At 47.8% G+C, this 12,538-nt stretch overlaps 1 protein-coding gene across 2 annotated transcripts in view; it reads right to left on the bottom strand.

Annotated features, from left to right (window-relative positions):
* Positions 1 to 12,538, bottom strand: part of itpr2 (inositol 1,4,5-trisphosphate receptor, type 2) — a 286,031-nt gene that overhangs the window by 37,764 nt on the left and 235,729 nt on the right. Inside the window, exons 53-54 of one of the 2 annotated variants that reach the window (XM_084334286.1) lie at positions 11,775 to 11,905; positions 9,003 to 9,168 (exon numbers count right to left, since the gene is read on the bottom strand). In XM_084334286.1, coding sequence (XP_084190412.1) covers positions 9,003 to 9,168; positions 11,775 to 11,905 — 297 coding nt within the window. The remainder of the gene's footprint in view (positions 1 to 9,002; positions 9,169 to 11,774; positions 11,906 to 12,538) is intronic. The other variant, XM_084334287.1, reaches the window with a different exon arrangement.

Genomic DNA, 12,538 nt, shown 5'->3' with positions numbered 1-12,538 from the left:
CGCTATATATTACTAGTGTACCATAGATATAATTCCCTAAGATTCAGGTTGTATAATTACCTCCTGCGTAACCAGAGAATGGACATTCATTGTTGATTTGCCTACGCACATTCCTTTGCCTTACAAGTGCATTCAAAGTATAATAGAGAAGTATTATGTACCTTTTGCTGCAATAAATACTTAAAGACAACTTTGTGTAGAACCGGTTCATTGTGGGAAGTGTTCATTATATTTATATATCATGTACTGTATGGCCAGTAATTAAAGTACATAAAGCGGTAGTGGTTTAATGATACCATACTTATCAATACAGTCAGGGAATTGTACCCCTCAGTTACAATTGGTCCTTCGAGCCGGAGGGTAACTAGCGTAATATTAATATAGTGGTATTAATATTGACATGGCCTATGATGAACACTCCACAAAACGGTTCTCCTAAAGTAGATCGCCCGCAGCGTAGACGGCAGACACCTCAGTACTTAGAGGATTACGTTGTCTAGCACAGTCTCTGGAGCGTAACAGTAAGAAGCATTTTGTATGAAAGTATTCTGTACTTCTGTATGACAACTATTAAAGAACTTGAACTTGAACTTGAACAATATACTACCTAGCTTTCTACAGACGGTAAACGCGGAAAAAGTAGATAGTAAAATTATGTCCGACCCTATCGACCAGGCTACCCCGCCAATAGAGGCCCTAGTGGGTTCTAACGTAACTGACCAAGCTCACGGTAGGGACCAGGAGGGACCCGACATGACTTTACCCCCCGCCAAGACCGAAGAAGTAGTCCCCGGAGAGCTCCAGGATAAAGACAGCTCTCCAGGGATGGAACTCTACCCGCTACAAGAAGAGGAGAGCACCCCGGAGATGGATCTCCAGGACTCGCCACAGGAGAACAGATCTCCAACGAGTACTGCCAGGAGCGGATCACCTCAACCAGCGTCTTCCCCCAGCGAGGCGGACAAGATGCTGGCACAGGCATTCCTCGCCAGCCTAGCAGCCTCAACAGAGCGCGATCGACTCCAAGCACAGACGCTTAGTGAGCGCGAACATTCTTCCATGGAAAGAGAACGCCTTCAGGCGCAGCAACGGAGCGACGAAGATCGTATACGTCTAGAGATTAGACGCCTTCAGACGGAAGAGAATATGGTAAGGGACCGGGCCGAAGCCCAGCGCGCCGCCGCCGGTGCCCAAAGAGAAGCCCAGTGCGCCGCCACCGAAGCCCAGCGCGCCGCTGCCGGTGCCCAAAGAGAAGCAGAGCGCGACCTCGCTCTCACCAAGCGCGAAGCCGAGCGCGACCGATTACAAGCGCGGATAATGGAGCAGCTGATCACCAGGGCAACACCCCCTCCCTCCGCACGGGGTTCCAGGGCCTCGTCAAGACAAGGGTCAAGGGCACCCTCCCCTACCCGATCAAGCGACCCTGAGCCCGACCACCAGAGAGAGCCTATACCCCCCTCCGAACCCCTTCCCCGACCGGTCCAAGTGAGACCCAGCTACAAGGAAGAAACGGTCTACACCGCGGAGAGGCTAAATAGACGACTACAGGATCTAGAGGACCTGCCAGAGGAAGAAGAAGAGGGAGAGGAGGAGAGTCAAGCCCGACAGCAGCACAGTACTCCACAGGACCAGGAGGTCCAGTACAGCCCAGGCTCTACCCCCGCGGCTCTGCGCTACAGACCCCCGACTCAATTCACAGGTGAGCTTGACGCACGACCAGCCCCGAGGAATAGCACCTGGATACGCGGGCCATGGTACCCAGCAGGTACCAGCCCACCAAGAGGCGTAAGAGGAGACTCGCCTAGGAGGCCTCTCTTCCAACGCTCACCGATGTGCCAGCCATCCATGGCATCATACATTGGCACACCGACGTTTCTGGACTTCACCCACGAGAACAGAGCACAGTACACGGAGCTACGAATGTGCTTAGAGACAATGATGTCCGATGTAGCTGATGAACCGTACAAGTATGCTATCCTACTGAAGCACCTCAAGGTGCCCCGAGCGCACAATATAGCGCTGGCCTATGCCACCTCTACTACCCCATACACAGCGGCTCTAGCAGCACTCGACCAAAGATATGGACGCATATGGGACTACGTAATACAAGAGATAAGGCATATTGACCGCCTACCCCCAGCCACAGACAATCGCTCACTAGATGACCTGTCTATCAAGGTACAATCCCTGGTAGGGATGCTGGGGGCGCAAAGAGAAAAGGGTATGCACGAACTGTACGCGAACTCTAATGTCGAGAGGATTTTAGAGAAGCTTCCGCCCGCCCGACAAGAGCGCTTCAGGCGGCAAAGAGACCACCGTGATCCTAACGGTCCCGAGCCATCCCTCCTAGACCTAGCCGACTTCCTGGCGAGAGAAGTCAACAGCCTACGGTTGGATACGTTCATGCGGAGCACCCCAAGCTCCAGAGAGGGACCTAGGAGAGCAAACGATGGCCGAAGATTGGTGACCGTCATGCACCAATCAGAATCAGTACCGAGCAGCAAGAACCACAGTACCCCCTCGATGAAAGAGAAGTGGAAGATGGTGTGCCCGTACTGCGAAAAGGAACACTGGTTGTCACAATGTGACACGTTCAAGAAGATGACCGCCGACGAGGTGAGTCAATGGATAAAGTCCAACCGATGCTGTTACCGATGTGCGCGCAGTCACATGGCAGCCGATTGCCGCTTAAAGAAGAGGTGTAGTCGGTGTGACGGAGCCCACCTAGATGTCCTACACGACAGTAACAGAAGAAAGCCTGCACCCTCAAGCAGCACAAAGGCAAGTGTTATGTACATTGACCCCGCCAGCAGCGGGGGCGCCCGGGTGCTCTTAAAGGTGGTCCGCGTAACACTGAGTTACCAAGATAAGGTCATGGACACTTACGCCGTCCTTGACGACGGGTCAGAGAAGACCCTTCTCCTCGCGTCCGCTGCGGCCCAGCTGGGGCTGCGGGGGAGCGAAAACCAGATGACGATTCGGACAATAAGAAGAGATCTAAAGACGATAAAGGGCGAGAATGTCTCCTTCACTATCGCAGCAAGCGGGCAGCCAGAGAGACGGTATAGGATTACTAACGCTTTCACCAGCCAAGAAATAGGCCTGTCGCAGTACACCTACCCCATCGCCAAGCTGATGGATAAATATGTGCACCTGCGTCAACTACCTATACCGCTCATAGACGGTGCCACCCCGACCCTGCTGATAGGCTCCGACCATGCAGACCTCATCGTCCCGATAGACCGGGTCCACACAGGGCCCAGAGGCTGTCCTGCAGCAGTCGAGACCCGCCTAGGATGGACATTACAAGGCCCCCTCGCTAAGTCTCTTAACCGAACAGCAGCCACTAACTGCCTCCACTCCAGAGTGACAGAAGAAGACACCACCCTCCTACAGCACGTCGAGAGGCTATGGACACTAGAGACAATGCCCTTTAAGAACGAAAAGAAAGACATTCGTTCCAAGGAAGACATTTACGCTATAGCCCTCCTCGAGCAAGGGACAAAGAGAGTCAAAGTCAACGGAGTGATGAGATACGCAACTCCACTCCTGAGGCGAGAGGGTATGCCTACCTTCCACGCCCCAAAAGAAGCGACGGAGCGGTATCTATTGAACACAGAGCGGCGCCTAGCCAGAGACCCCGCTCAAGAGACGGTGTACCGCGCTGAGATTAACAAGCTAATCACAGCGGGACACAAAGAAAATTGACATTAAAGAAGCCGATCAGACGACCGAATCATGGTACGTGCCGCACCACAAAGTCCACCACAACGGCAAGGATCGTATTGTGTTCAACTGCAGCTACCAGATCGGATCACAAAATCTGAATAAAGAGCTCTTGCCCGGCCCAACACTCGGCCCCTCTCTACTAGGCGTGTTACTACGTTTCCGCCAAGACAAGGTGGCCATCAGCGGCGACATCAAAGGGATGTTCCTGCAGGTGAGACTAGTGGAGGAGGACAAGCCCCTGCTGCGGTTCCTATGGAGAGGGAGGATCGGGGATGAGCAACCAGCCATCTATCAATGGGAAGTCCTCCCTTTCGGAACCACATGCAGCCCATGCTGTGCTACGTTTGCACTGCAAAAACACGTCGCAGAGGACCCAGCAGCTGATGAAGAGGTCCGACAAAGTGTAGGAAATAGTTTCTACGTGGACAACTGTCTGCAAAGCGTCTCGACGCCAGAAGAAGCCGAGGCCCTTCTACTCAAGCTCCGCGCCTCCCTGATCAAAGGCGGCTTTGATCTCAGGCAGTGGGCCAGCAGCGACCCGCAAGTATTGCGCAGCCTCTCCCCCGAGGACAAGGCAGCAAGCAGCGAGACCTGGATGGCGACCATCCCAGGAGAAGCCCAAGAAATGACATTAGGACTAGTCTGGCGCTTCAAAACAGACTCGCTCCATTATAAACACACACCCCTGACCAAGGAGCAGGGAAGGTCGACTGCACTACCGACCACCAGACGGAGTGTATACAGAACACTCGCCAGACAATATGACCCGTTGGGATGTATTCTACCTTACACCACCAGGGCAAAGATGATTGTAAGAGCGTTATGGGACAAGGACCAGGGCTGGGACGACCCCATACCCGAACACCTTGCATCCACATGGAGAGAGTGGGAGACGGAACTCAGCTCACTCCCAGGTGTCAACATACGCCGCAGCTACTTCCCACCCACAGTGAGGCCGGAGACGTGCCAGATGGACCTGCACGTCTTCAGCGACGCCTCCGAAGTAGCCTACGGTTCGGTGGCCTACTTGCGTGCCCGAGAGGAGGGAGGAGAAATACATACTGCTTTCATCCTGGCTCGCTCAAGAATAGCCCCACGAAAGCAACAATCTATCCCGCGTCTAGAGCTCTGCGCAGCCCTAGCAGGAGCGCAACTCGCCACGTTAATCCAACGTGAACTCACCATTCCGGTGCAAAGAACAATCTTGTGGTCAGACTCCACGACAGTACTCACATGGATCCGGTCTGATTCGTGCAGATACAAGGTCTTCGTGGGAGTCAGAGTCACAGAGATTCAAGATTTAACAGAAGTAGCAAGCTGGAGGTATGTGGACACAAAACACAACCCAGCTGACGTCATCACCCGGGGAATGTCCCTGGATGACCTCACCCGTCACAACCTATACAGTGACGGGCCAGAGTTCCTCAAGCTCCCGGAAGAAGAGTGGCCTACACCCACCCCACGGGAAGCGAGTAAAGAGGAGGCCGAAAACAAGAAATCTATGTTCTGTGGATTGAACACACTCGTCTCCACAGACCCCGACATAGACGATTGCCTCACCCTAGAGAGTGCGCAGCTAAAGACATTCCTGTGGCACCACCCAGAGGTTCAGCTCACTACTGACATTACAGCAGCTGACTACGAAGAAGCAGAACTTCTTCTACTACAACGAGCCCAGAGAGACTCGTTCCCCGATGAGCTAGACTGTCTACAGGGAGCAAAGCCCGTCCCATCAGACAGCAGACTGCTCCACCTAGCCCCCGAGAGCGACGCCCATGGTCTCATCAGAGTGGGTGGTCGTCTGCGGAGAGCTCCAGACTTACCGGATGACGTCAAGTACCCGATAGTCTTAAACAGCCGACACAAGGTCACAGAGCTGATCATAAAGAAATACGACGAGGATGTGCATCACGCCGGGGCAGAGAGAGTCTTCGCGGAGATCAGACGTCGTTATTGGATACTGCAAGGGAGAAAAGCAGTGCGGCGCTTCCAGCGAACCTGTCTAGACTGTCGTAAGTGGCGAGCGCAGCCCAGTATACCCCGGATGGCTGACCTACCTCCCTGTCGCCTCCGACTCGGCGACAAGCCTTTTCACTCCACCGGTATGGACTGTTTCGGCCCGCTGTATATAAAGAAAGGAAGAGGAACCGAGAAGCGGTGGGGTATTGTATTCAAATGCATGACCACCCGAGCGATGCATATAGAACTCCTTCCAACCATGAGCACAGACTCATTCCTTATGGCCTTCCGAAGATTCACATCGCGGAAAGGCAAACCGTCTATATTATTGTCTGATCACGGGACAAACTTCAAAGGCGGAGAAAGAGAGCTGAGAGAGAGCTTCCAAGCTATGGGCCCAGAACTTAAGACCCACCTCGCTCCATCCCAGATTGACTTCCAGTTTAATCCCCCGAACGCACCTCACTTCGGTGGAACTTGGGAACGAGAAGTACGTTCAATAAAGACAGCCCTGTACGCCGTGCTTGGGGCCCAGACCGTGGCGGAAGAAGTCCTAATGACAGTCCTCACGGAGATCGAGGGAGTATTGAACTCAAAGCCCCTCGGTTACGTCTCAAGTGATGTAGCAGATGTCGACCCAGTCACCCCCAACACACTCTTGATGGGGCGGCTGGACCCCGCGCTACCACAGACAATGTACAGGCCTGAAGAAGCGAACGGCCGAAGAATGTGGAGGTACAGTCAAGTATTGGCTGACAAGTTTTGGAACAGCTTCCTACTCCACTATCTACCGTCTCTACAGACCCGCCAGAAATGGGTGAAAGAGAGAGACAATTTGACAGAAGGAACAGTCGTCATGATTATCGACCAGTCACTACCCCGAGCTATGTGGCCGGCTGGCCGCGTAAGCAAAGTGATCACCGGTGCCGACGGAAAGGTCCGAGCAGCCGAAGTGCTCGTCCAAGGACGGATCTACACCCGACCCGTGGCGAGGCTAATAGAACTGCCAAGGCTCCCCGATACTATCGATGACGACCATGACCCCATGACTTTGTGAACTGCCCGACCCCTCACAACAGACATTGAGTAGTGGACAGTGCGGTTAATCTGTCTCTGCTTAGCTAATTAGGTGGGACTAATTAGGGGGCGGCTGTTACAAAGGATCAGATTAAACCGAATATATATATTTATTGATTGATATATATTGCATAGTATTTGTATATCGTTTTTTACCATAGATATAATTCCCTAAGATTCAGGTTGTATAATTACCTCCTGCGTAACCAGAGAATGGACATTCATTGTTGATTTGCCTACGCACATTCCTTTGCCTTACAAGTGCATTCAAAGTATAATAGAGAAGTATTATGTACCTTTTGCTGCAATAAATACTTAAAGACAACTTTGTGTAGAACCGGTTCATTGTGGGAAGTGTTCATTATATTTATATATCATGTACTGTATGGCCAGTAATTAAAGTACATAAAGCGGTAGTGGTTTAATGATACCATACTTATCAATACAGTCAGGGAATTGTACCCCTCAGTTACAGTTACAATTATAAAATTAATATGTGGTGTTATGATCAGGGCTGAAGTTGAATAAAATATTGTATTATTTTCAATCTGACATTACAAAAAAACTGAAAATCCATCAAAATCAGTGTTGTTGCTAATCATACATATGCTAGCCTGTTTTTTAACAATAATTTGTGATGCCATCACAAACACTGGCATTTAAAGGGTACAAATAAAAAAATGCCTGCACCAGAATGCAGGAAATGAAGTCTTTGTAACAAGAAATGTCCTGGTGGGGGACCCCCAGACCCCCTGCTTAAAAAGTGGCCTGACTGGGGCTATATTTTGCACTATATTTCCTGGCCTGAATGATTTCCCCAGTCCAGCCCTGGTTAAAAGCCTCCAATGCTTATTAGTGTGTGTGTTTGAACATGTGCATGTTTCAACCATACATTTCCATTTATAAAAAAAAAAAAAAAAAAAAAAATATTACTTTTTTTTTACCTCCTATAATAGTGGGGGTCGCGGCTCTCTGACCCCGTTATTTTTGGGTCGCGGCCTGAAAAGTTTGGGAACCCCTGCTCTATCTGACTCACTCAAATGACTTGTGCTCAAGGTCCCTCGAGCTCGTTCTGAGCTTGGAAGGTCTGCCTTTCCCATTAATGCTCCTGACTCATGGCACATCCTTCAACGCACTTTAACTCTTTCTGCGCCATACCTGAGATTTCAAATCCAACCGTTGATTTTCCCATTATAAACACTCGCGCGGACCTGCCAGTGTCTCCCTGGCACCGCTGCCTACGTTATAATTGCAATGGTGGTCGAATCCCGACAGGTGGCAGTATCGCCTACCTTTTGAACTGGGTCTCTAAGGTGTCTTTCAGTACTGAGGTACCTCCGGCTGCAGGAATCCCTTCCCCCTCAAAGTGAATCAGCACACAGCCATCTGTCGGAGATTTGCTCGCCTGAAACCTATTGTTTCCCGTATTATAGCCAGACCCAATGCACACGAGTAATGGCGATCACGATGGAACTACACGGATTATTCATTTTGTAAGGTCTATTTTATGATTTATATGATTTGTGCATATGCATATAACACGTCATATCTCACTATCTAGAAAACGAGACTGGATTATTTTGAAACGGGGCAATGTTTACCGTGGAATAGTGCACAAACGAAAGTATGTAGAAATGAACTGGTTTGTCAATGTTAGACTATAAATTGTGCCTGTCAAATGAGCCATACTATTGTTTCCATAGCTATAATTTAGAATATACGATGGGTCCGCAAACATCGTGAAAATAATGCTGGCGCCAGGCAGTACAGATGGAAAAACAGCGTGGCGCTCAATGAGTTAAAGACACATACTCTTCTAACCTATCACTGACAACTGTACATCAATCTGGAAGTGTTTTAGCAGACTTTCATTGTTTTTATCTTGTGTTTTATGTGATTTCCCCTGTTTTTAGCTTTGTTTTGTTACTACTTGTCGTGTTACTACATTCAATTTCTCTTGTCTTATTTATTTTAACTGTCAGTTTACTCGTCATCATTGTAAATGAGGGCAACCTCAATGGTGTACGGATTTCTAAATAAAGGTTTGATGATGATGATGATGATGATGATGATGATGATGATGATGATGATATAGATAATGTAGAAAATACTTACCATGCATTCCAATACTAATACCATCAATTGGATTATCTGATGTGATTTTCCATACCTAAACAGATAATGTGACATAAAAACGTCCCTTTAAGTCCCTCTGAATAGTGTGAATAGTGCCATACCACAGATGAAGCAGGTGGTCTTCAGGATCTCCTCCTTCCTCTGCTTCTCGCTCCTCAAGTCGGCAAACGTGTCGATGATGACACCAAAGATGAGGTTGAGGACGATGATGATGACAATGAAGAAGAACAGAAGGTCATACACCACACGGGCCGCAAACAGAGGCTCCTAGACAGTCGGGGTACAGGTCAAATATAAACAGAGGCTCCTAGACAGTCAGGGTACAGGTCAAATATAAACAGAGGCTCCTACACAGTCAGGGTACAGGTCACATAAACAGAGGCTCCTACACAGTCAGGGTACATGTCAAATATAAACAGAGGCTCCTAGACAGTCGGGGTACAGGTCAAATATAAACAGAGGCTCCTACACAGTCAGGGTACAGGTCACATATAAACAGAGGCTCCTACACAGTCGGGGTACAGGTCAAATATAAACAGAGGCTCCTACACAGTCAGGGTACAGGTCACATATAAACAGAGGCTCCTACACAGTCAGGGTACAGGTCAAATATAAACAGAGGCTCCTAGACAGTCGGGGTACAGGTCAAATATAAACAGAGGCTCCTACACAGTCAGGGTACAGGTCACATATAAACAGAGGCTCCTACACAGTCGGGGTACAGGGCCCTATTCCCCGTACCTGGCTAACTGAGTTAGCCGGATAATTTTCAGCATAGCTTGACTTAAGCCAGACATTTCCGTTCCCCGACGTCGGATTTTCGAAGTCGCTATGGCAACAGATCGAAAAGTTTGAATCTGCTCCGGAGCAGGGTTTAGTTCAGTTAGCTGGATAACCTGCATGGCCACACCCTCGCAAAGAAATGCCAGCTCGCTTCCTGAAATAATTATCACAGTGTAGATCCCATTATACCATTCTTAATAATGATTTTGTGCTTCGTTTTCCTAGAGGGGGCGTTTGAAATGTAAAATAATAGACATAAAATGCTGATACTAAATGTACTTTGTCCTAAATAATGCACGACATGGTTATACGGATACGGCGCTAGCGATCGCGACACAGTTATTTTAATAACGGATTAAACGGATCATTGCAAATGTGAATCCCGTGGGGATATTTTTAATAAATGAAACCTATCAGGCGTTTTGCTCTGATTAGTTTAATATTCTTCGCTGTGTATTTGCTTAACGGAGCGCCCGGATTGTTTGAGCATAGTGTCTATGCATGGATTGTGGATATGAATTATGAGGAATCTGAATCTGTGGAGTGTTTAATTGTATCACTGTCACTGTGACAGTGTCACACGTTATTGTGATATTGTAACTGGGTTTAAAATATATGAGGAGATGCGCTGTTTGATGGATTTGATGACGTGACGTGACTTGATAAATTGAATGAGCCTTTGACGTTTTTGATGAATGAATTTGAGAAAATGCATTTAGCTTTTCAAGCACTGTTATCTGATGATGAACATGCTCTGTAAATAACTATGTACAAATACCGTGATGTCCCACTATGTTACCTGTTTATTGCACAATGTTGTCTATTGGATTCTATTATATGTTGTACTACTGTATTGCACATCGTTGCGGGCAAGACCACCCGCATTTCATTGTATACTTGTATGCCGTGACAAATAAAACTCTTGACTTGACTTGAGGTGTCACTGGTATAAACCAAAGGGTAATCAATTCAATGCATGTATGGATTATGTGCGAAACAGATTAAAACCTGATTAATAGTGAAACTGTATAGCCTCCCTCCAAGCCTCTCTTTGGGAACCATGTATTTATATAGTACATAATACCTAAGCACATACAGTACAGATATCCTCATAATATAATTCGTATCAATTAGATATACTATTTGGGCTTGTTTTTATCCTTATTCTGAAAGGTTCCAAGACAGTCACGGTATAGGTCAAATGTAAACAGAGGTTCCAAGACAGTCACGGTACAGGTCAAATATAAACAGAGGTTCCAAGACAGTCACGGTACAGGTCAAATATAAACAGAGGTTCCAAGACAGTCACGGTACAGGTCAAATATAAACAGAGGTTCCAAGACAGTCACGGTACAGGTCAAATATAAACAGAGGCTCCTACACAGTCGGGGTACAGGTCAAATATAAACAGAGGTTCCAAGACAGTCGGGGTACAGGTCAAATATAAACAGAGGTTCCAAGACAGTCACGGTACAGGTCAAATATAAACAGAGGTTCCAAGACAGTCACGGTACAGGTCAGATATAAATAGAGGTTCCAAGACAGTCGGGGTACAGGTCAGATATAAACAGAGGTTCCAAGACAGTCGGGGTACAGGTGAAATATAAACCGAGGCTCCTAGTCACGGTACAGATCACATATAAACAGAGGCTCCTAGTCACAGTACAGGTCACATATAAACAGAGGCTCCTAGTCACAGTACAGGTCACATATAAACAGAGGCTCCTAGTCACAGTACAGGTCACATATAAACAGAGGCTCCTAGTCACAGTACAGGTCACATATAAACAGAGGTTCCAAGACAGTCACGGTACAGGTCAAATATAAACAGAGGTTCCTAGACAGTCACGGTACAGGTCAAATATAAACAGAGGCTCTTAGACAGTCAGGGTACAGGTCAAATATAAACAGAGGCTTCTTAGACAGTCAGGGTACAGGTCAAATATAAACAGAGGTTCCAAGACAGTCACGGTACAGGTCAAATATAAACAGAGGCTCTTAGACAGTCAGGGTACAGGTCAAATATAAACAGAGGCTTCTTAGACAGTCAGGGTACAGTGTTTGATTGATTGATTGATTGATTGTCAAACCTCTTTGGAGGGTCTCCTCAGAATGTCTCCCACCCCTCCTCCATTTCGCAGGCCCTGGTTCAGCACCGTGACGATGCACAGGAGCAGAGTGTCACATACGCGCTCTGTTCCGTCATCTGCACCCTGCACTGCTGACACACAGCGACAAGAAAGAGACCATGAGTAAGGGAAAGAGAGATAGAGAGAGGAGAGGGAGATGGAGGGATAAAAGAGAGAGATATAAAAGAGGGAGAGAGAGATAAAAGAGGGAGAGAGAGAGTGAGTGAGATAAAAGAGAGAGAGGGAGAGAGACCGAGAGAGAGAGAGAAAGAGAGTGAGATAAAAGAGAGGGAGAGAGAGACAGATAAAAGAGAGGGAGAGAGAGAGGGGGGGGAGAGAGGGAGAGAATAGAGAGACATGGAAAGGTAAGAGTGTTCCAGGGCAGGTCTATTCAGAGGCCAGTATCACAACAAGCCAACAGTGTATTCAAGAAATCTCACTTTGTTAAAGGAACACTCCAACATTTTGGGAAATTAGCTTATTTAACATCTTCCCTGGAGTTAGACAAGAAGATACTAGGGCTGTCCCCGACTAAGGATTTGGATGGTCGACTATGATTGGCCAAAATTTGGCGTTAGTCGACTATTGGTCAAAAAAAAAATATATATATATATATATATATATATATATATATAATATTTAAAAAAAAATTACATTTTGTATCATTCCATTTGGGCTGTGGGGGGTGCTTAATGTCTGAAGGAGTCGACTGAAAGCTTCTTGTC

The sequence above is a fragment of the Notolepis coatsorum genome (assembly GCF_963971535.1).
Source record: "Notolepis coatsorum genome assembly, chromosome: 18".
Lineage (NCBI taxonomy): Eukaryota > Metazoa > Chordata > Actinopteri > Aulopiformes > Paralepididae > Notolepis > Notolepis coatsorum.
The sequence above is the reverse complement of the archived record's forward strand: the minus strand, read 5'-3'. Positions and strand labels throughout refer to the sequence as shown.